At 35.8% G+C, this 25,008-nt stretch overlaps 1 protein-coding gene across 2 annotated transcripts in view; it reads right to left on the bottom strand.

Annotated features, from left to right (window-relative positions):
- The window catches only part of TMEFF2 (transmembrane protein with EGF-like and two follistatin-like domains 2), a 361,668-nt gene that overhangs the window by 60,920 nt on the left and 275,740 nt on the right, over positions 1–25,008 (bottom strand). For both annotated transcript variants that reach the window (XM_006878746.1, XM_006878747.1), the window contains exons 6-7: positions 20,301–20,449; positions 19,521–19,580 (exon numbers count right to left, since the gene is read on the bottom strand). In XM_006878746.1, coding sequence (XP_006878808.1) covers positions 19,521–19,580; positions 20,301–20,449 — 209 coding nt within the window. The remainder of the gene's footprint in view (positions 1–19,520; positions 19,581–20,300; positions 20,450–25,008) is intronic.

Here is a 25,008-nt window from a genome sequence, read left to right as displayed (position 1 = left end):
CTTTTGCTTTTTAAGGAGAGGAGAGAACTGGGGGTGGAGGTGGGATGGGTGGGGAGAAAAGTGCAACAATGAATGAATGGAATTCCAAAATCTCTGTAGATGTTCATTGAAACTAATAATAAAAAAGGAAGCTATCATTGCAACATAATTTGAAGTATTCTTTAATATTGTTATTACTTGGGGGTAGGAGAATGAGAGGTTTGAGCAGAGCTTGGACATTAGATCAGTAAGTGTTGCTCTGTGCCTGTGTAGAGTTCTAGAATACCTTAACATTAGTAAATGGGTCTTAGGAGAACAACCCTTAATTTTAATCTGATTATATTTATCCTATCTGAGAACACTAATAGATTAGGAGACTGCTTAGAAATAGAAATTCAGACAGGAGATTTAGAAAAGAGATTCAAGCAGACCAACAAGATTGTTTGAGCAATCTCTGACCTTGAATGAGGAGATGCTGGTCCAATGAATTATTTGTAGCCCTACTCAAAGGAAGACATATTTCTAACTTGATGTGGTTTTCACCAGCTGTCCTAGCATCTAAGGATTTTTGCATTACTCTTGTTCACAAGCCACTAATTATTACACAGTTTCTCAGAAAACTTGACTTCATGGGATAAAATACTGGCCAGAGGATGGAGGTTCGGTAGGCAATCTTTTTCACAATGCAAATTAATGCACTGGGTTTGTTTGGAGGGAGAATAGCAATAAACTTAGTTGAAAATTTAGATTTCTAAATATATAACTTGAAAGCTCTATTCTTACAAATGTAGCAAATATCTGAAGTGTGTAATTCTTGCTTGGTCCTACCTTAATTATCTATTCTCTACTGAAACAATACCCCAAAACGGCTGCTAAGTTTGGTTCTCTGCCCTTGACTAAAGCCATGTCTCAGTCTCTATCTCAAAGTTTACCCAAAACTGTGTTCAACAAGCTCCCAAAATCTCCCTCTGTCCTCAGAGGCTTCACCGAAATCTTCATTCTCTTCTTGTCCACCGGAGCACTAGCTTTTCCTAGAGAACATCAAATCACTCAGTCTTCTCAGAATGAGGTAATTTTCCATATTTGTCACCCTTGTACTTTAGGAATCAGAGAAATGACGCTGCCCTCATTGTTCCTCATACTGTTTCAAGATTTCTAGAACAATTAATCCAAAGATTTATCTGTAAGAAGCTGCTTTGCAGTTCAAATATGAAAGCAACTCAATGGGAGAAAGATAGGCGGTCTCCTCTCATGTGATTGGTTCCAATTCAATGGCAATGAGGTTTGAGAGTCTTTTTGAGTTAAGCTTGCAGTTTCTTTCTTAAATTTGATTTCCTTGATTACATTTGATTTCAAACTACAAATTGAAGGGCTTTCCAATTGAACTAGAGAACAAGCTATAGCTTAGGAAACAAGTTGGAAGGTTTGTGTTTCACAGATATCTTCAAATATTTTTAGTTGATTATACTTGTATACATACAGCCTTAACCAACAGAGATTTGCAAACTGTTTTTTAAATGTAGTTTCTAATGTGGTTCATGTATTTGAGACATGTCAGTCTCATTAATAAAAGAAATAATGTCAAAGTGAGTGAATATCTTATTATTTTTGGAACTGCTTGAATTCTATTTACTCGTTTCATAGAAAATAATGTGTCTTGATATAATACAGAGTATTTGGGCAGAGGATACTCTTTTTTCAATCTCACACATTCTACCCCATATTTATATTTCCTGGGAATGAAAATAGAATGCTTGAAGTAATAAGGCAAATTGAGATGGAGAATCACTGCACTTTGACTAGTAAAACCTGGATATTTGTACTCAAATAGTTTTTCTCTCTTTGCCACATATGTTAAGAAGCTTCATCTTTTCTTGATTTACCAGTTTTTGTTGAAAACAGTTAGTTGAATTTAATGCTTTGCCTCTAAGGTAGGAGTGTGTGTGTGTGTGTGTGTGTGTGTGTGTGTGTGTGTATTTTGATCTATGAATATTTATATTTTTGAGGGTAAATATTGTTTTGTGTGAACAGAAATAAATTCATATCTATACTATTCAGAGTTATTGGGTGGTACAAACTGTGATCATGTTCAGGTACAACTGGAGTTTTGAGTCTGTCAGAAGTAGAAAGAATTCGGAAGAAACCTAATTCCAAGAACACCAGTCATTGAAAACACTGTGTAACTCAGTTCTATGCTTGATACACACGAGCACACCAGGAGGGGGAGTGGAATCAGGAGAAAAGAGTTTATTTAGTTGTATTCACACTATTTCTGGATTAGCACTTGTAATCTTCATGATTATGCAATGCACAGGCTTGTTTTGTTTTTGAGGTTTTTTGGTTTCTTTTTTGTTAGACAGAATGGTTCTCTTATTGCTCCCAATTCTTCTTCTTTTTTAAATTTAGATTTCCATTCATTCATGGTTGCACATATTCAGGTTTCTGTTGGTTTTTTTTTTTTAAACTGCAATTAATGTTAGGACAAGTAAAAATACACTGTGAGGCAGAAGTAACTATTTTGAAAGGTTGAGTAGGAAAGAAATCTAAGGCCTGTTATCACAAAATGTTGTAATTAAAGCCTTTATTATGTCATCTATTAAACAGAATTTTAAATCTCAGATTGTAATAATCTGCTGCTCTTACTATTATAAAGTGACTAAAATATACCATACAGAAATTTATGTTGACTAAGGGATAATTTTTGTCCTGGAGAGGATAAAAATGGGCTGTTACTTGGAGGCAAGGATGCTGAAGCTTTGACATACTTTGGGCACGTTGCTAGGAGGGACCAGTCTTTGGAGAGAGACATCATGTTTGGGAGTGTGGAGGGACAGCTCAGGAGAGGAAGACCCTGGATGGGATGGAGTGATTCAGTGATTGGGGTGATGGAAGTAGGTATGTCAGAGACAGTAAGGTTGGTACAGGATAGAGCAGAGGTTAAGGTTCTTGTACATAGGATCACTATGAGTTGCAAGCAACTTGACAGCACACAATAACAACAACAACAAGAAGGGATACTTAACTGGAAAAAGGATAGGAAGAGGTCCATATTTGTTCCCATTCTGAAGAAAGTGATGCAAAAGAGTGTGGAAACTACTGAGCAATATCATTAATATTATATGCAAGCAAAAAAACCTGCTGAAGATCATTAAAAAATAATTAGAACAGTATATAGATTAGGAACTGCCAGAAGTTCAAGCAGGCTTTAGAAGAGGCCATGACACCAGGAATATTATTGCTGATGTCAGATGTATCCCGGCTGAAGGTAAAGAATACTAGAAGGATGTCTATCTGTGCTTTGTCAATTATGCAAAGACTGTGTGGGTCATAACAGGTTATGCCTAACATGGAGAAGAACAGGAATCCCAGAACACTTACTTGTGCTCATGTGAAACCTATCCTAAAAGAGAAGGCTATTGTGTGACCATATGAACGATAGATCTGAAAACTGTCCTATCCTGTGCCATCCTCACATTTCCTGACACATTAGAGCTCATTGTGGAAGTCACCATGTCAATCCACCTGGTCAAAGGTCTTCCTCTCCTTTGCAGCCCTCTACCCTTCTGAGCATCAATAGCTCTTTGCAACAACATGTCCAAAGCATCTGATCATCTGTGTCTCCAAAAGCACTCTGGCTGTACACTCTCCAAGACATTTGTTTGTTCTTTTGGCAGTCCACGGTATGTTCACTTCGCTTATCCAATTCCACATCTCAAAGGCATCAATTCTTTTTCTGTCATCCTTATTCTCTGTCTAGCTCTCAGATGCATAGCAAGTGATCAGAAATACCATGGCCTAAATGAGATGCACCTCAGTACTCAAACTGACATCATTACTCCTTAATAATTTGGAAAGGTCCCTAACTGTAGGCTTCTTCAGTGCAATACATTTCCTGATTTCCTGACTGTTGGTACCAAGACTATAAATTGTGGATCCAAGTAAAATGAAGTTGTTGACAGTTTCAATCTTATCTCCATCTCTCATGATGCTGCCTTTCAGTTGAGTGGTAAGAATCTTTGTTTTCTTGGCATTTAGATGCAATCTGTGTTGAATGGTATATTCTCTGATTTTTGTGCAACAAGTGTTTCAAGTCCTCCTCACTTTTAGCATGCAAAGTTTTGTCATTGGCATCATGGGTTACTGATGAGTCTCTCTCTGATCCTAATTTGACTTTCCTCATCATAAAAGTCCAGCTTCTCAAGTAATTTTCTCAGCATGCAAATAGAACAGGTATGGAGAGAGAGAATACAACCATGATACACTCCCTTCTTAATTTCAGACCATGTAGTGCTCCTTACTTCTCTTCACACAACAGCCTAGTGATCCAGGTATAGGTTCCACATGAGCACAATCAAGTGCGCTGGGACTCCCATGGCTTCTCAACGTTAGCTATAACTTGTATGATCCACATTGTCAGAGGCCTTCACATAATCTATAAAGCACAAACAGACATTCTTCTGGTAATTCATTACTTTTAGCCAGGATCCATCTGACATCAGCAATAATATTCCCGGTGTCCTGGCCTCTTCTAAATTTTGATTGAACGTCTAGCAGTTCCCTATCTGTATTGTTCTAGTAATTTTTAAATTATCTTCAGCTTTTTTGCTTGCATATGATATTAATGCTATTTTTCAATAGTTTCCACATTCTGTTGGGTAACCTTCATTGGTTATGGGAACAAATATTGGTCTCTTTCAATCCATTGGCAAGACACCATCCTCCAAATTTCTTGGCTTAGACCGGTGAGTGCATTCAGTGCTGTATCTCATCGATTTCTGGCACCTTAGTTTTTGCCAGTGCCTTCAATGCTGTTTCAACTTCCTCCTTCATTATCTATGGCACCTGCTCATATAGCACTATATGAGTACTTATATAACCTTTCATAACAATGTAAGTTTATAAATGATAACATGATTTTAAGAACTGTGAACACACATCGTATGGATAGACGACCTCCCATATGGAATTCTATATTCTTATAAAGAAAATACTTTTCAGCTGTCAGACCAAAGTACTAATATTCACGACCACTTATTTTTTTGCTGATGCTTTACAGAGACTTTTTAATTCAAACCTCAACTCGGGTGGCTTTGTTTTTGTTTTTTGTCTCCACCGAACAGATGAACAAACTGAGATTCAGAAAAGTGAACAAGTCGATCCAAGGTTAAATAGTCAAAATAGGATGGTCAATGTTTAAACGCAGCCCTTTCTGATTTCATGAATTTTACTGCTAAATGAGCTGTCATCCTTTTATGGAAGGGAAAGATAGATAAGTAATATCTCAAGGTGAACCATTTGTTTCACAAAGGAGCATTCCTAATGGGAAAAGTGCACATAAATGATACAAGATGCATTATGAACTGAGGCAGAAACAGAATTTTCCAGAGCATCTACCAGGGCCCCAGGCAGCTCTTCAGAAGAAAACCTTCATCTGTATTGCAAATATCTTTTCTATGTTTATCTATAACCATGAATATAACACAATATTACAGATGACTGGATACATGATTTTATGGGGAAAACGATGAAAGCACAGAAGTTCAAAAGAGCAGGGAAAATTGTGAGTTAGAGTTCACAGAAAAGCTTTATGAATTTTGCAGAACTTTCATGTAAATCCCAGAGGGGAAAATACTTGAATTGAGACACTTTTCCTGAGAAATCCTGAGACTATCTGACATCTTAATTCATTTCCTGAGTTTAAATATTCTAGGCTAGTCTCGTAGCTCCATAATAGCCTGGGCAAACATTTTTATTTATTTCACTATTGATACCAATATTTGTGCTACAAGCAGCTGCCTGCCTTTCTGGCTATTTATTTATTTCCTACAGATCAAATTATTGCCCTAGACATAACATGCTTTCTGTTGAAGTGTTCCTTGTGTTCATAAGCAAATAGAAAAAGCTGCCATTTTAAAGATAGAGTTTAACAAGAGGGAATTAGTTCGTGTTTTAAATATTGCACAGGATCACTTGGTATGTACTCTGTTTATGCAAACAGAGGCCAATGGAGGCACATATCAGATAAGTCTAAAATGTCTCCTATTTCCTTGGGTGCTTGGTCAGTTTGTCAATACAGTATGTCCATTTCTGCGTCAATAAGTTTAGCCTTTTTAAGGAGTAGTGGTGGCATAGTCCATATACAACTTCCCTGCAAACCCACATGTGTCTCTGGAGGTTTGAAAGCATCAGAAGCTCTGCTGGAGAAAGATGGGAAATCTCCTCCCATGAGTTTTACAGTCTTGCAAATCCAAAGGAAGGTCAAGTATCAGTCAGGTTTGACTCAATATCAATAAACTGACTCTTTTTTATTTTTTGGAGGTTATGAAATCATTCTATTTTATTGAACTGACAGAAAAAAATAAGGTAATCTGATTAGGTCCTTTTAAGACTACAAAGTATAGCAGAGAAGGGTGTATGTGCGTGTTGATGTGTGTGTGTGCGCGTGCATGTTTCTACTTATGTAAGATAGTTTGATAGAAACATCATTCTTGCTAGTGCCTCTTTTTTTACATGAGGAGATAGGAAACAGAACAGCAAAGTTTAAAAACCATACAACAGAACCCTTATAAAATACCTCTAAGATGTAGGTATTAAGAAGAAAAGTAGCTCTCTCTGAAGCATCTTGCAGCCATGCAGTAATCTTAGTACATCAATTTTGCAGCTGAAATTCCCAAGGGGCTCACCTCTAGGGAAGTTGTAATTATTAGGTGTCCTTGAGTCAAGAGAACGCAACTTTGCCTTGATGCTCCATTTCTATCTTGGCCATCTTAAATTCACTGTTGTAGTCTCTGCATATGGATGGAATTTCGCTCTACTTTTCCAAACATGGTATCCTTCCCTAGAGATTGGGCCCTCCTGACAATATGCTCAGAGTAAGCGAGACAAAGGATTGCTTTCCCATAATCTGTCCAAAAGCCCTTAAGTAAGTTTTTTTCTTTCTCAAAGTCATTGAGTTGCAACTGACTCACAGCTGACACTCAGTGGGTTTTCAGAGACTGTAAATCACATGGAGATCACTCATTTCTTTCTATTTCTTCTCTCTTGAAATTTAAAGTCTCTGAAAACCTGTTGGAGGGTCTGTTATAACAATATCCTGTAGGGAGTCCCGATGGCATAGTGGATGGGGAGCTGCCCTACTTAACCCAAAGGTGGTGCTTTTCTGGAAGCTGGAATTTATCAGCAGCTCCAAACAGGCAAACTGTTCCTCATCTGATGGCAATGAGTTTGCGGATTAAAAATATATAGAGAAAGTATATATGGATATATTGTTGTAGTTGCTATGTGCTGTCCAGCTGGAACTGACTCACAGCTTTCTCTCTAAAGGATTTTCAGAGGCAGTAAAGTGCACAGAAGAAGACTGCCTACTTTTTCCCTGGTGAACAGCTGGTGGAGTAGAACCGAATGCTTTTGTGTTGGCAGTGCAGCTCCTAACAAGTAGGACATCCAGGCTTACTGAATACAGATATAATATTATGCAAACACAACAAATTCTTTTCCTTTATTTCAAGTTCTTTGATTGTTCTGCTACCCAATTCCTGTTGAAACTGCAGATACGTAAGGACAATAAAAATACTCTCTCCCCTACAGCTGTTTTTAAAATTTCCCCCAATTTAAAAATGTACATAAATGTAACTCATTACTTGAGTTTTCCACAGAAATACTATTACTGTCTTATGCATACTTTAATGCTATGTTCTAGAATATTATCATAAATTTATTAAAAAAATAAACTATTCATATGAAATGCCTCTTGGTATATTTTGAAAGAATTATTGTTGAAATAATTTCCATTCTGTTTCCTACTGTTGCCTCGTGAAATGAATCTATTATAAATATTCCTTTTAGGAGACGGCATCAGAGAAACCTTGTCTTTGGTCACAAACTTGGTTCTTCAGTTATCTTTAAAGACAATAAAATGAAGTCCCATTTAGCAGAGGCCTTAGTTGAACTGTTTATCTTTGCAGACCTCAGAACGCTGGCTTGCACCATGAATACTTGTTAAATGAATTGATTCAACTATAGTTCCTTTTTTACATTGGTTTCAGAGAAGCTTAGGGCTAAATGCAGTAACTGTATGTTGATGACGCTGATGTCTATTTCCCCCAACAATTTTCTTTTCAATTTTTCCCTAAACAATATCACTGACTATTTTTAATTATAAGCAAAGGCAAGTTCTGAAAATGGGCATAAAATATCATAATACAAAACATATTTTCTTTTATTTCCTTGACAAATGAAAAAAACGATTAATGGTTTCTCCAACATCTAACAACTTATAAAATTAAGCATACTTTTTTCTGTAACTTTTTTAATTAAAATTAAGTATATTTTAAATAAAAAAATATGGAGCCACATTTGCAAACCATAGCTAGACCTTTAAACAGAAAAAAACATGTACCAGAAGAAGAGAAAACAATAGTTGAACTTCACTTTCTTTTTTATTACAAAATATGACAAGTATATATTTTTAAAATAACATGTTGCAAACGTTAAGAAGTGTAAAACATTTTCTATTTTAAAATACCCAAAGGGAAATGTTTTGATATTAGAATTTTGAAAGAATAGAATGCCCTAACTTTGTGGGTTTATAGATAGATGTGTTCTCCAAATATTTCTGTGGGTGAAGAAAGAGACTTAAATCTAGAGCGAAGTCTTAGACTGACAGAGAACGAATAGTATTAACAGCCAGTATAGCATATTTGATCCAGATCCCGCTACTCTGCCCAGAAACAAAACGATTCAAAACTTTGATTCAAGACTCACTAATACCTTGGATCTTATTAGCAGAGAGAGGACAGACTAGAGAGAGGACTGAAGTCAGACACCTCCAGAAAGTAACCCTGGTGATATGCAGTTAGAAAATTCTTTGATCTCCCTGTGCTTACTAGTTATGCGCAGGTGAGGATCATGGAATTCACAGCTCTCTCAAGGTTTGGTCACACTATAGCATTACTCTTTTATTTTTAATTTTTCATATGTAATTCAGGTTTTCCTTACAGGTGTCCTTTTCTTGTAAATGATATTAAAAACGAGATATAGTAAATTGATGTTAAGGTTTACATTAAAGTATGTTTACATTCTTTTAAAAATTAGTAATATGTATTGCAGTAATAAGACTAATTTAATTTCATTGATATAAAGACATTTTGGTTCAGAGCTGACTCGACAGTATCTAACAGTAAGGTAGGCTGAACAGGGAAAATAGTATCGACAATGGCTTTTTTAACCTGCTGTGGTAAGAACACAAGAGAAAATGAGAAGGCCTTAAGAATGTTACCACATTCTGGGTGAGTGAGACTGCAAATAATCACCTATCAAGGAAATGATTGTTGGCATTAAATTACCTGTGAGCTAAGGTAAACTTCTAGGAAGGTGAGTCCTACATAATTCTTGTTTCCCCCGCTTGAGGAATTCTTAAAACATGTGAGATAGAAATGAAAAAGATGACTTATTTCATTCTTTTCATTTTTTCCAAAGTTTATAATAATTCAGAAGAGTGCAAACACTATTAGAAGATTAGAGAAGACCATGATTATTATCTAGAGAATATTTAAAAAGTAGAATTTTTTAAAAAATAGAAATACCAATGCAGATAAAGACATTTTTATTAAATTCCAATTCTTTCTTTCTATAAGAAAAATAAAAGGGGTGTGTGTGTGTGCGTATAGGTAAATATATAAGTTGGAAATGAAGACCAAAAATTATGTCATTGCTTTAAGACATGAAGTCAGTAATGTATATGCCCATATGTGTATTTATATGTGTGTGTGTGTATGTCCCTGATGGATTTGTCTCTATAGGGTACAAGACCAATGTCTACTCTGTGGAGGTTAGAAGAAGGAGTATAGTGCCAGAAAAGAGGACTAAATTAAATTTTTTTGCTCTGTTGTTACTTTGTGTTTTGCTGTGTACTTATCCAGGAAGAACAGCCATAGTGATATCCCCAGTGAAGGGCTCTGGTATACTAGACAGAAAGTCAGCATGAGACTATGTGCTTTTTTAAAATGGTAAATGAGAATATTTACAGAATATTGAGTCAGCTTATTGGGCTGAAGTTCTAAGGGAGTTATCATTTGTGTAATGTTGATTAATTTATTCATTCCTTATCGTTTTTTTATTTGTACATTAGACATAATAGTACTAGCTATCCCAAAGGCTGCTGGTTCTAATCCACCAACTCCTCCACAGAAGAAGGATGGCTGATCTCCTATGTGATTTACTCCCTTTGAAAACCTGGGAGTGTAAGCTATGAGTTGTTTCTGAGTAAATGATACACAACAACAGCATACGCTATACAGTATACACCAGTAGTAAGATACAAATAAGTTATTTACGATGTGAATGCTAAATACACTTACAATCCATCTACTATCTTATTATCCAACATTTTTTATTTCAATCAAACAAAAAAAAATCTACTATGCAGTTATTTTGTGTATTAATGATGTGTATCTTCTAGTAATGAATGCCAAGGTATGAGACAAAAGTGACAATGATTATAGTGGTTAAGGTCAGCTTGATTGGGCCATGATTCTTATAATTTTCACTTAATCAGTGATGAGATTTGGCAGTTATGTAACAGGATCATTTGAGCTATATAATCTGGTAATTACATAATGATGCAATCATACTTCCTTTTATAATCTGATGTGGCCACCTTCCATTTTCACATTATACCATTTTTCACATAGTGACCTAACTGTGCAATGTAACCATGCCAAAAAAATGAGCAGTGCTTATACCTATACAGATGTTACTGCAGCTATAATACTGTTTAAAAAAAGCCAAACACAAAACCAAACAAAACAAAAAAATACCACTTCTTTATTAAACACAGTGGCAAGGAAGTAGCTACATTCATAGTGTTATGTATCAGAAGATCAGCAATGAAAGCCCCGAGTCCTGAGTATCTCTATGGTTTCAGGCAAATCACTGGAAATTATAAGAATCTCTACTGGTACTACCTCAAAACAGCTCACAGAAAGGCTCTCTGAACTTCTTGTTGACCATATCAACCAAGTTCCATTACCAAGAAGGAAAAGAAAAATTTTAAAATATGCAACTAATTTTTAATTAGAATTTGAAACTTCAGATATTATTTTGCTCCTGTCTTAATTTTAGATTTCAACAAACATGCATTTTTAACTCAATTTTATCTTAAAGCTTCCTTTGGGAATTACCAGGTAAACCAGTGTCAAATTGGAAGGCTTTCATCATAGTGCAGATTTTTATTTGCATGAACTTCAAGACTATCTTCTTTTCCATTTTCATGTTCAATCGGGGAATAAAAATAGGAAATGACAGACTGTGGAAATTATTGAACAATATCACTAATATTATATGCAAGCAAAATCCTGCTGAAGATTATCCAAAAATTGACTGAAATAGTACATCAAAAGAAAACAACCAGAAATACAAGCTGGGTTTAGAAGAGGTCGTGGCACTAGAGGCATTACTGCCAATGTCTGATGGATCTTGGCAGAAAGCAGAGTACTATAAAAAGGTCTAGCCATGTTTCACTGACTACACAAAAGCATTTGAAAAAAATTTGGCTAATCTTGAAGAAAATGGGAATGCCAGGACACTTGACTGTGCTCATGTGAAACCTATACTCAGACCAGGAAGCAGTCATCAGAACAGAGTAAGGAAAGACTACATGGTTCAAAATCAGGAAGGGAGTGTGTGAGGGATGAATGTTATCTCCAAACCTTTTCAATTTATATGCAGAACAGATCATTCTGGAGGCTGGGCTTTAGCAGCATCAGGATTGGAGGAAGACTTGTCAACAACCTACATTATGCAAATGACATAAACTTGCTTGCTGCAACTAAGGAGGACCTGAAGTGCTTGCTGCAGAAGGTCAAGGAGTGTAGTCTCTAATATGAATTGAAGCTCAACATCAAGAAAACAAAGATTTTCCTACTGTGCCATTTGGTAGTACCGTGATAGATGGAAAAGAGATTGAGGTTGTCAACAATTACAGCATGCTTGTCTTCACAATCAACACTCTTCACACCAGCACTCAGGAAATCAAAAGACATATTAAACTGGAAAAATCTGCTGTAAGTGACCTCTCCAGAGTACTGAGAAGCAATGATGTCAGTCTAGAGACTAAGGTGGGCCTGATCCAGGCTGTGGTCTTCACAACTACTTGCTATGCATCAGAGAACTCTGGATAATGATTAAAAATGACAGCATAAAAAAAATGTTTACCTGAAAAAAAAAATGACAACATAAGAATCAATGACTTTGCATTGTGGTGCTGGAGAAGAGACCTGAACATACCACGGACCACCAAAAAAAACAAATAGTTCTGTCTTAGAGAGGGTGAAACCAAGTTTTTCCTTGGAGGCTAGGATTTTGAAGCTCCATCTCACATAGCTGAGGAGCTTATCATGCTTAGATGGGTGGAGGGACAGCGCAGGAAAAGACTGGATGAAATGAACTGATACACTAACTAGGGTAATTGGGTGAGACTGGCTCAGGACCGGGCAGGCTTCAGAACTGTTGTACATAGGGTCACTATAAGTTACAGGCACTTTGACGACACATAACAACAACAACACCACCACAATGTTGATTAAAAGAATTGACACTTAAAATCAGAGATTATCTGGTTAAAAGCAAACCCATGCAGAAACTTGTTTAAAATCATAATTCAATCTCAAATCTTTTTGAAAATGGACAAACTTAATGTACAATATGAGCTATTAAGAGAGCTTTACATTCTAACGTTATTTATTGGCAAAATTTTATAAAATGCTTCTATTTGTATATTTACAATGATTAACTTGAAGAGTGAATCGTTTGAAGGACAAAATTCTCAGGAAGATATTTTCTTTTCCTTTGAATATAGTGATGAGCCTCCCAATGAGGAAGACAGAGGTTATATGTATGTGTAATTGTTATGTATCACTGAGTCAGAATCAACTCATAACTAACCCTTCAGTGGGTTTTCAGAGATAGTGAATCACATGGGAATAAACTGCACACCTTTACCCAGCATATATTTATATAGTCATATAACAATACACATATTACATATATATGTGTAGAAATATATGCATAACTATATGCGCAGATCTATGTCTGTGTGTGTGTTGTGTGTGATGTGTGGTTGAGTCAGAACCAACTCATAGCTGACCTACCACCTTCAGGAGTTTTCAGAAGCTCTAAATCATACCGAAGGTGATTGCCCATTTTTCTCCCTGCGGAGCAATGGGGGCTGGTAGACTCAGACCACCTTTTTTTGTCCCATGTGTCAGCATGGTGATCTGACCTGGCGGTGAAGTAGTGGTATAGTAGGTAAGGAGTTGCACTGCTAAACAAAAACAAAAACAAAAAAAAATGGGCAATCTCCTTCCATGCAAGAGAAAACTTAATATATATTGCCCTTCATTCTCTCAATATAGTGATTTCCTCCCAATCCCCAATGACTCTCTTTCTCCATGGGGCAGCTGGTGAATTTGAACTGCATGTCTTTGGGTTGCATGTATGCATACATACATATATTATGTACTATTGATTTGGAATGACACCTAGCTGAACCTCTAGTGGGTTTTCAGAGACAGTAAAATCACATGGCAGGAGACTATAACTCTCCAGTTGAGCAACTGGTGGATTTGAACCATGTGATTTTGGGATGACAGCACAGTTTCTTACCACTAGGCTACCAGAAAGCTTACTCTATCTATCTTTCTTATCTGTCTATCTATCTATCTATCTATCTACCTATCTTTATGATTATTATTAATCTATGTCTATAAATCTGTATCTATCTATCGCTATATTTCTATAGCTATATCAAGAAAGAGAAATTTTTCTTCCCCACTAAATGAGCTAGCTTATAACTGTAAAGGAATTGTAAACTCCAATAGCAAACAAGAAGAAATCCTATTGGCACAGTGATAAAAGTAGGCAGCTGCTAATCACAAAGCCAATGGTTTGAATCCACTTGATAGTTCATGGGAGAAAAATGTGGTAGTTTGCTTCCATGTAGATTTACAGTTTGGGGAACCTTACAGGGAAATTCTAGTCTGGTCTGTAGAATTTTTTATGAATTGGAACCAACTTGGCAACAATCATTTTTTTGGTCTAGTAAGCAACTCCTTATTTGAAATAAAGTAATTTAAAAAGTTTCCATTTTGTTTTAGACTTAAGTATAGATGCATTTTACTGAGTAGTGACTTATGGTATTGCCAATGTGTAACTATTTTTTGTTATATAAATGAAATAAAATTATTTTATTTAACATTTAAAGTGTATATTGTTAGCCTTACACTTTGATATTTCATTGTTATCTTTCATGATATTTAATACTATCCTGTGGATCAGGATAACCCAAAATGCATCTTTCAGAGCACTGGTATTATGAAGGGTGTGTAACTCATCACAAAAAAGTGTGTAACTCATCATCAAGTATGACAAGTGCTGTGTATTATAAGAAAGAAGTAATATCTATTTTAATGCATGATAATGGCATGATGATTTATTTAAAAGGATTTATCTTTTATAGAGAAATACTAAAGTATTCATGAATTAAATGATGTCATGTCTGGAATTTACTTTAATAGATAAGGAAATGGGTGCAGAAAATGGTAGTGCAAATGGGATAGGGTTAGCAATAGGTCAATATTTTGGGGTTTTTGACGAATCCATGTGGGTTCATTATATTGTATAGCCTACATTTGAGTATAGGGAAAAATCTTCATAAAAAAGTTTTAAAAAGATGTACATTATGGGCAAAATCTTCAATGAGTCAGGCAGCATCAAAAGTTGAGGGGAAAGAGGACACAAGATCATGGTACCAAATGAATTGGCTGACACGGAAACATTTCAGGAAGTAGCATATGAACAAAAAAACCAATGGTGGCAAAAGAAGTAGTTTATGTTGGGTAGGACAATAAATAAGGCCTCATGGATAGATTGACACGCTTCAACTAACATATGTAATCCTAGACATGCTCATCAGTCTATGCTAGGAAAGCTGGAGGACAGCTCACTTGGTCAACTGACTGGATGGGATCTCTATTTGTTTAAATTCTCAAGACGTGTGGTCCAACAGACCATGGAAATTATTGAACAATATAATTTATATCACATGGAAGCAAAATATTGCTGAAGAAGAGCACCCAAAAATGGCTGGAAGAGTGCATACAGGAACTGCCAGACATTTAAGCTGGATTTGTAAGATGCTGTGGCAACAAAAAGATCACTGCTGATGTCATATGGATCCTGGATGAAAGCAGAGAATACCAGAAGAACGTCTATTTGTGTTTTATTGATTATGCAAAGGCACTTGAGTGTGTGGATTCATAACAAACTATTGCTAACACTGTGAAGAACTGGAATCCCAGAAAACTTAATTGTGTTTATACGAAATCTGTACTTGTCCAAGAATATTGTCACCAGGGTTATGAGATTTCAAGGAGCATACTTCCTCAAAGTAGATTAAGTTGACGTTTTAAGAAGGTTAAAAAAAAGTTTTTAGAGTCTTCATATATTGATTGATGTGAGAAGACTCAAAATGATAAAAACAACTGTAAAAACCCATTAATAAATGGAATGTGGAATCTATGAAGTATGAATCTAGGAAATATGGACATCATTGTCATAAAATGGAATTCATACAGATTAATACCCTAAGTTTAAGTGAGCTGAAATGGTATTAGCCAGTTTGAATGAGAAATTATATGGGCTATTGTGCCAGAAATGACTAGGTGATTGAATACATTTGACAGAGTCCATTTATTGTCAAAAAGAATATTACAAGATCTATTATGAAGTTTTATACTCTATGATAGGATACTATCCATAGCCAAGTACTGAAGGTTAAGTAATAGAACTAGTATTCATATTTACATAGAATTCCTAATGACAAAGATAAAGAAACTGAAGATTTTTTTTTATTTTTACCAACTTAAGCAGTCTGAAATTGACCAAATATGTGATCAAGGCAACACTGATAATTACTACTGATTAGAATATGAAAGTCAGAAATGAAGAAGGATCAAAACAAAAAACCAAACCCCTCAAACCCTCATTGCCACCAAACCAGAACCAACTCAGAGCTGACCCTCCACTGCCTTTTCAGTTGCCCAAGAGGACACCGCCCATCTTTCTACCAAGGAGCTACTGGTGGAGTCAAACTGCCAGAGGGGTACCACATTCGTTATAGCTGCACCAGTCCTTCCAGACTGCACTATCAGCAGCTGGAAAACACAGCTTTAGTGATAGAAATGATGCTACCAATCTCCTAAGATAACTGTGCAAAACCAATGACTTAATCATGGCAAATTATTTTTTAAGCAACATAAAACTATAGCTGTGGACTTCACTGAATGGAATATATCATTATTAAATCTGCTGTATCTGTGCAAATAGATTCTGGAGAAACTTAGTATCGTCATTCAGAGCAAGATCAGATGCCAACTACAGAAGAGATCATTAAATGCACAAATATCAGATGCTTCAAAGGTTGTTGTTGTTTATGGGTATCTTCGAGTTGGGACTGACTCATAGCTTACCCTCCAGTGAGTATTCAGAGATAGTAAATCACATGGGAGGAGACTGTCCATGTTTCTCTGGGGGAGTAGCTACTAGACTCGAACTATGTGCTTTTGGGTGAGCAGTGCAGCTGTTTATCACCAAGCCGCCAGAGCCACCACGGCACATAGGAAAGTTTAAGCTTAAGAAAAAATAAATCCACAAGAGCCAAAGTACTACTGTGTGCATAAAATATCCAAATTTAGAGATCATGTCAAGAATAAATTTAAAACATTGATCGCTAATGACCAAATAGCAGATAACTTTGAGCATGCCACCAAGGACATCATGCACACAAAAAAGCACGTTTATTAAAAAAGAGAGGAGATTTTAAAAAGATGAAACTGGATGTCACAAGGCACTCTATAATTTGCTTGTGAACATAAAGTAGCTTAAATTAATTAAAGGAAAAAAAAGAATTGAAAGAGTTGAACAGAAGATTCCAAAAGGGTTGTTACATAAGACACAACAAAGAATATAATAAAATGTACAAAGATTTGGAGTTAGAAAATCAAAACAGAAAAGTACACTAGGTATTTCTTGAGCCAAAGGAACTAAGGAAACATTTAAAACTTTAAATAATAATATTTAATAGGCAAAATACTGACTGAATTATTTCAGGGAGCATCATACGAAAATGGAGCAAATATAGAGTCACTGCACCAAAAATAATTGGTTGATGTCCAGCCATTTCAGGAAGTAACCTCTGAGCAAGAACGAGTGGTACTGAAGGAAGAAGTCCAAATTCTACTGAAGGCAATGGTGGAAAAAATATGCTCCAGGAACTGAAGGAACAACAACTGTAATGTGTCAATACATGGATGTGATACTATAAATATTCACTTGGCTATACAAAGAAAATTGGCCATACCAGAAAAGTTACCTGGCCAACAAACTGGAAAAGATCCATCAACATTAGTGCCCACGCCAAAGAATGATGATACAAAAAGACTCACAAATGGACTTATATGTAATCTGATAACAAATACAGAAAAAACTGAAATTGTAATGGTTTCATGTTACTTGGATCTATACTGAATTACTATAGAAGAAATAGCCAAGGAATCATTTGGGACAAATAAGCTGCAACAATGAGTGACTGGAAACCTTAAGTCTCTGTAAACTTTCATTAAAATTAATTAAAAAAATGTTAAAAAGCAAGTTGTTACTTTGAAGATTAAGGTGTGCTCAAGCCAAGCCATGGTATTTTTCAATCATCTCATATACATGCAAGAGATGGGCAATAAGAAAGCCTCAGGGAAAAAACGCTGGTATCTAAACTGTAAGTGAAGGAAATATACCATAGACAGCTATAAGAATGAAGGAATCCAATCTGGAAGAAATACAACCTGAATGCTCCTTCACTGCAAAGGGGGCAAGACTTCATCTCCCGTACTATGGACATATTTTTGGGGAGATTAGTCCTGGGAGGAGGAGGAGGAGGACTTCATGTTTTGTAAAGCTTGGGTTCAATAAGACAGACAGACACAATGGCTTCAACAATGGACATAGTAATCACTGTCGAGATGTTTACGACTGGCAGTGTTTCATTCTGTTGTACACAAAGTCATTATCAGCCAGAAGTGATTTAAGGGCCTCTAACAACAACAACAACAACAACAACAACACATTAGAACTCTATCTTTCTATGGATCACTGTTAACGGTCATTACAATTATAGGCTTCTGGCAAATGAAAAGTTTAATGTGCATGTTAAAAAATATCTGATCTATAAATAGGGCATCTGATCAACTTCATTCTGGTTTATATTGTGTGTGTCTAAATATAGTCAGAGAAATATGGTTAAGGAAAATTAAACTTCAAGCAACAAAAAGTGAGTAAGAGAACACATTTTAAAAGATATAATTAAGAAATAATTCTGTTTGACTGGATATGATAATGAATATAGTTCCAAAACACAAAAAAGCTAAATAAGAAACTGTTCCAAAGCACAAAAATAGGTTATATCATGTTATTATTTTGTAAATCCAATAATGTATTCTCCCTCTCAAGTTTTTATGAAATCTATTTTTTAAATCTCATTTTTATAGCCACAAATTATTTTTTAAAGTGGAAAAGTTACATCACATAGATAGATTCCTGAAAATAAAATTTCATTTTGGCTTATTATTTAATTTTGACTATCTATTTTATCCTTGGAGGCAAGGATTCTGGGGCTTCGTCTGACATACTTTGGACATGTTGCCAGGAGGGCGGGTCCTTGGAGAGGGACATCATGCTTGGGAGGGTGGAGGGACAGCGCAGGAGGGGAAGACCCTCTATGAGATGGATTGATTCGGTAACTGGGGTAATCGGGATGGGTGTGTCAGAGGCGGTGCGGTTGGCGCAGGACAGAGCAGGGTTTAGAGCTGTTGTGCATAGGGTCGCTATGAGTCGGAAATGACTCGATGGCACATAACAACAACAACAACAATCTATTTTATATTAAATGCTTTATGAATGTACATTCCTCAGGCATAATGTTTTAGTTCTTAAAACATGAAAATAACTGATTCTTTTTAATACAGATTATACTTACCTTTTATATTTTACATCTGAATAGCAATCTCATTATTATTTATAGCTGTCTTATCTAGCTTTCCAGAGACTAACAAACTTTTTTTATTGTTGACTGTTATAAAAATTCAAAGAACATTTGCATTTATTACAATATACTGCCAAAAACTGCATTAATTTCCATTGATGCCCATTAATTTGATAAATGTTTTGTCATTTGTACCATTTGCACTGTCAAAACAAGTTAATTATATCTTAGTGACATTTTTGACAATTGCTTTAATTCTGGCAAAAATAAGAGTGTCTTATTTGCTTCAACAATATTTCTCTCTTGTCTATTGAAGACTTGAACTAACAAGAGAATATTAACACATGTCAGAAGTCTTGTCAGTTTTAATTTAGAATAAACTTTTAAATAAAGATTCTCCAGGATTCTTTTCTAGAAGTATTCATACTTTACAGTAGAAAATATTGTGTACCTGCATAATCTGTTCTTGCATAATGCCCATCTTCAGATTTAGTAGTTGTCGTTGTGTTATCTGTGTTAAAAAAGACAGTAACAATAAGGGCTCATTAACCCAAATGGCAAATGTCAATTGTATCTCCAACAATATCTTTACTTCATTTAAGGAATTTTTATACCAATGATTCAAATTAATCTTTATACAAGGTCAGATTTTTATTTGTCAATTTCTGTCTGAAGGCAAATAAGGGTATGGTGATTGCTTTCTAAAATACAGATTAAGGAAAATATTCATCACAATAGCTGAGCTAAGTGGTTTAAAATAATAAGTAAAAAACCAAAAGTTTTCATTCTGAACAAGCTAAAAAACAGTATTCTAGTGCATCCTGCTTTAAAAAATACACTAGAAAAGTTTTTACTGAATATATATATAAAACCACAGGGATTTGCTTTTAATTTCAACACTGACAAATAAATACTTAAGATTTATTGCTTAAAAATTACTTTGACTTTGTCTCTACACAGGAAATGTCTTCTGCCTTTGTAATATAGTCCTCTGTGTTCATGGCATAGTAAGGACAATTACAATATACAAGGAGGAAAAAAAATATAGACTGATACTGATATACTCTAAAACTACTGCATTCAATAAAAATGCTACAGTAGACTCTCCTATCCTTTATAAATCAGAACTTTCAGAAATGAAATAGCTGCCTAATAAGGAGTTATCTTCAATTTTCAATTCTTTACAAAGACTAAAAACATTCTTTGAAATGAATTTTGGTATGAACATTACCTTGACATCGACCCAAAGACATGACTTCAATTTTCTCCTGTTTTTGACATGATGCTTCTTTGATTTGACATGCATTATCATAAGATTTCCCATCAGAAGCACAGAGGGGATTGAAGTTGGTTTGAGAGCAGTCAATGTTGCACACACACCTAAAGGAAAAGAGGGAAATAAAAATATGTAACATCAATAGTGTTGTTACCACATTATAAATAAAACACAAAGTGAAAGACTTGCAATGTTGGCAAAATGCAAGTTGGCAAAATAGAACTGGATCATTTTCTTCCTGAGATGAAGAGAAACATAGAAACAAAAGGAAATAATTCAAGCAATTGAGCAATGGATAAAACATGAAAAGGGGAACCTCCGGAATGGTCATTAGTTACTCTCTGTCACTGGAACTTTTAAAATATGTACATCAAACTTCCATGCTAAGACCTGTAGAATTTGAATAGGTTGAAGTAGCCAAGAAATACAACTTTAGAATTTCCTAAAACAAAATTGTATTGTGCTGCTACTTGAATAAGATGATCAAGAGGGCAGTTAAGAGAAAGCAAACAAGTAAATTATTTTAAATCCAATCAGGAGTTAAATATATTTAGCCTAAATCAGAATGCACATAAAATATGCAAAATATGAATTGTCAGTGGTTTTAAACAGGTTTTGGGCCAAAACCTCTTTGAAAAGGAAATTAAAACTATAGATCTCTCCCCTGAAAAATACCTCTAGTCCTATAAATAAACTTGCATAAAATTTCAGAGGTTTCATAGGTCTCTTGAAACATTTCCCATAGGCCTCATTCTCAGATACACAATGCTCTTCAGTTTTTAAATAATAAACACAAGTTTGTTTGTTTTTCATTATTTCCTTATGATTTCAAGGAATTCCATATAATCTAAAAAGTAAATGTTGTTGTTAGGATATGCCACCAAGTCCACTATGACTCCTGGAGACCCTTCTGACCTGGTTCTGAACCCTGCCCTGCTCTGAGTCAACCACATCATCTCAGACACATCTGGTCCCTTTGCTACAATACATGTGTTAAGCCATCTCTCTGAGGGTCTTTCTGTTTTGTGTGGAATTTCTAGCCTTCCAAACGTGCTGTCCTTTTCCAAGTCCTGACAACAAACTCAAAGTACGTGAGATGGAGTTAATGAGATTCAAGTATTAGACATTTTAATGCAAAAAGTCCTGTATTTCCCCTATATTTTTATATCATAATTCTCTTTATTTGACTATATTTTATTACTGAGAATACTATGTTATTCTGTGTGTATGTGTAAACATACTTTAAATCTTTTTAAATGCAGAGAAGGGAAGAGTAGGCACTCACTCCTATTTAATATTTGTATTGTTTTCTTAACTAGATTAGAAGATTCTTTGACATAGTGCTGGGCATATAATACAATAACAGGCAGCATTCCACATGCTGAGGTTTTAACGTACATTTCTTTATTTAATCCTCACAACAACCATTTTACCGTCTAAAGTCATTATATGAGTCAGACAGCTAGTTAATAGTGTAACTCCTGTTAAACAGAAACACAGAACACTTTCCACCCCCATTCCTGCTATTGTTGTTTGATTAAGTGGTAGCTTTCTGAACCCTAGGCTGGGTATTAGATTCTCATGGAGTACTTTTAAATCTTCAAATTCATAAACAAGTCTCCGACATTCAGGAGGAGTATAGAATGCTACCTTTCTCTGCAATCATGCCAGGACCAGACCTGAGTGAGAGAGAGAGTATACAAACAACACAGCTCCGTAAAATGTAGTCTCTAGACTATCTGTATCAGAATTACTTGGAATTCTGTTAAAAATGCTGTTAAAAAATGTGCTAATGCATTTTAACAACTGCTTTAGGAACAACACTTGGTTATTTTAACAGTTACCTATTTAAGAGCAAACAGTTAAGACAGATGGTAATCCTCCCTAAATGCTACAGTCATCGGGGAATTGTGGTTCTACCTGGCCATGATGTTGTCATATGATGGTACCCTTTTGGAATTACTGCTACCAAGATGAATTCCTGACATGTAAAAAAGTCTGAGATACGGAGCTGTGCATTTGCTCAGAGAGATTCTGTCCTTTTAACTGTATATTTGGGAAAGAGATTTCCTAGACCTAGCATGTGTATTAAATAAAGGGGGACGACATTATGTTTTAAAATATGCTGCACATGTTTTAGGGAACTTTAATGACCTTGTGGTAGGAAGCTGCATGGCATTACCAAAAGAATGTGAGTGGACTTCACCAGATGCTCTGAGGTCGAAGGATGGGCAATCTCCTCCCATGTAATTTACTGCCTCTGAAAACCCACTGGAGGGTCAGATATGAATCAGTTCTAACTTGATGAGACACAAAAATAACGACAATTAAGTATGAGGGCACACAAACAGGTTAGTCCTAGAGAGGGTGAAACCAGGCTGCTACTTGGAGGCAAGGATTCTGAAACTCTGTCTGATATACTTTGGACATGTTGCAAGGAGGGACCAGTCCTTGGAGAGGGACATCATGCTTGGGAGGGTGGAGAGACAGCACAAGACAGGAAGACTTTGGATGAGATGGATTGATTCAGTGACTGGGGAATGGGGGTTAAGTGTGTCAGAGATGATGAAGTTGGCTCAGGACAGAGCAGGGTTCAGAGCTGTTGTTCACAGGGTCACTATGAGTTTCACAGAGTGAAAAACAATACTATGGCACATAGTGAAAAACAACAGCAACAACATCTTTTTAAAGTTTTTTAAAAGTTTCTGTAAGAAACTGATGTAATTGGTTTGGCTGGAGGAGGTAAATTAAAGGAACTATGGATCAGAAGCACAGAGGAGGTTTTTTTTTGTTGTTGCTGTTGTTTTTTTTACATTTACAAATAAAAGTAAAATTAACTTGTATTTAAAGAAGATAGTGCTAATGAAGTTCAAGAAAATGAACCCCTAAGTATCTACTGGAACAAAATAATTGAATGATGTTTGGTCATGTATCTTCTACCCAAATGATAAACTACGATATTAAGAGTTTTGCAGATGAAATCTGAATACACCTAAAGATGACAGTTCAGAAATCCATTTGATGTTATAATCAAATGATGATCTGAGAAGAGACATACAATCTGTTGACTCATAGAAACTGTCTAGAATGAATGTTTATGTGAAAAACTCACTTGAAAGAAGTCACATTTTTGTTAGTGGAGGCCACATTGGTCTCTGTTGTAACGTGACTCAGATATAACGGATTGTTGTTGTGTACTGTCGAGTCGAAACTGACCCATTGCTGACCCTCCAGTGGGTTTTCAGAGGCAGTAATCATAAGGGAGGAGGTTGGCCATCCTTCTGCAGAACAGCTGGTGGATTTGAACCACATGCCTTCAGGACTGCAGTGAAGATTCTCACTTGTAAGCCACCAGAGCTGGCATAAAGGGGTAGATCAATTTAAATGCTGCCCTTTCCTGTGCTATCCTCATGATTAATTGTGGATCTGACCACTGTGGTCTAAAAAGAATAGACAATTTTCAGGAATTGACCACCAGGCTGTTTTTTTTTTTTGTTTGTTTGTTTTCCCCCCTAGTCTATATTAGTTCAGAAGCTCCATGGAAAGTGCTGTAAAAAGAAGCAAATTTCCACTCAAGGACAGGTTGTATTTGGATGCTAAGCGCACTAACCAGGAACTTGACCTTGGCCTCCAACATGGAAGGAGAAAACTCCCACAGAAAAGTGAGTGCCTCCAGTGAAGCCAAAGTGCCAAGTAAACACTTGTTTAGAATATATTTCAAGTCAGCCTTTGCCAACTGACTATTTTTGTTACAAATATTTTTTCCAGTTCGACTGATAGGATTTTAATTTGCCATTTTACTGGCCCTGACAGTATCTTCCCATTTCTTTGCTACCATGAAGTGCTCTAGGCTTCCAAGAAGGTTAGCTTCCATTTTTGGAAATTCTTGTCTCTTGCTTCTTCAGATAAAATGGTCCATGGAATCACCAAAGAAAAAGTAGGGACATATGAATTTTTTAGTCTCATCTTAAGAAGACAGTATAGGTTCCTGTAAATGAAAGTATGTTTACTGAAATTTAAACCTAATGACAGTATGAGTTATAGTTACTTTATTCGCTTCACTTATAGCTCATAATTACATCCCTTGTCCCTGCCTTCTTGAACTCATATATATTAAATCAGTGTACAAATGAAACAAATAACTTTCTTTTAATTCTTTTAAGCTGTTTTTAGGCACTGTTAAGTTGAGTACGACTCATAACCTATGAACCTGGAGAGAGGATGAAAGGCACCCAAGCATGGAGGACTCTCCTTCATAGGGTCGCAATGAGTCGCCTGCGACTCGACGACACTTAACAACAACAACAACAACAACAACAACAACAATGACTCATAGTGACAGGTCTGAATTCTGTCCTATTCTGTACTATCCTCATCACCTCATCATACACTTGAGCCCATTGCTGTAGTCACCATGTCAATTCATATCACTGGCAGTCTTTCTATCTTTTGCTGAACCTCTACCCTTCCAAGCATGGTATCTCTTTCCAAGGAATAGCCTCTCCTTGCAAAAGAGTATGAGAGATGCAGCTTTGTCATCCTTGCCTCCAAAGAACACTGGGGCTGCACTTTTTCTAAGACATTCTTATTTGTTCTTTTGTAGCTCATGGGATATTCAGTATTGTTCTCCAACACCTTAACTCAAACGCATCAATTCTTCTTA

Source organism: Elephantulus edwardii, unplaced genomic scaffold (genome assembly GCF_000299155.1).
Source record: "Elephantulus edwardii isolate Elephantulus edwardi_28Jun2011 unplaced genomic scaffold, EleEdw1.0 scaffold00001, whole genome shotgun sequence".
In the NCBI taxonomy this organism is placed as follows: domain Eukaryota; kingdom Metazoa; phylum Chordata; class Mammalia; order Macroscelidea; family Macroscelididae; genus Elephantulus; species Elephantulus edwardii.
The sequence above is the reverse complement of the archived record's forward strand: the minus strand, read 5'-3'. Positions and strand labels throughout refer to the sequence as shown.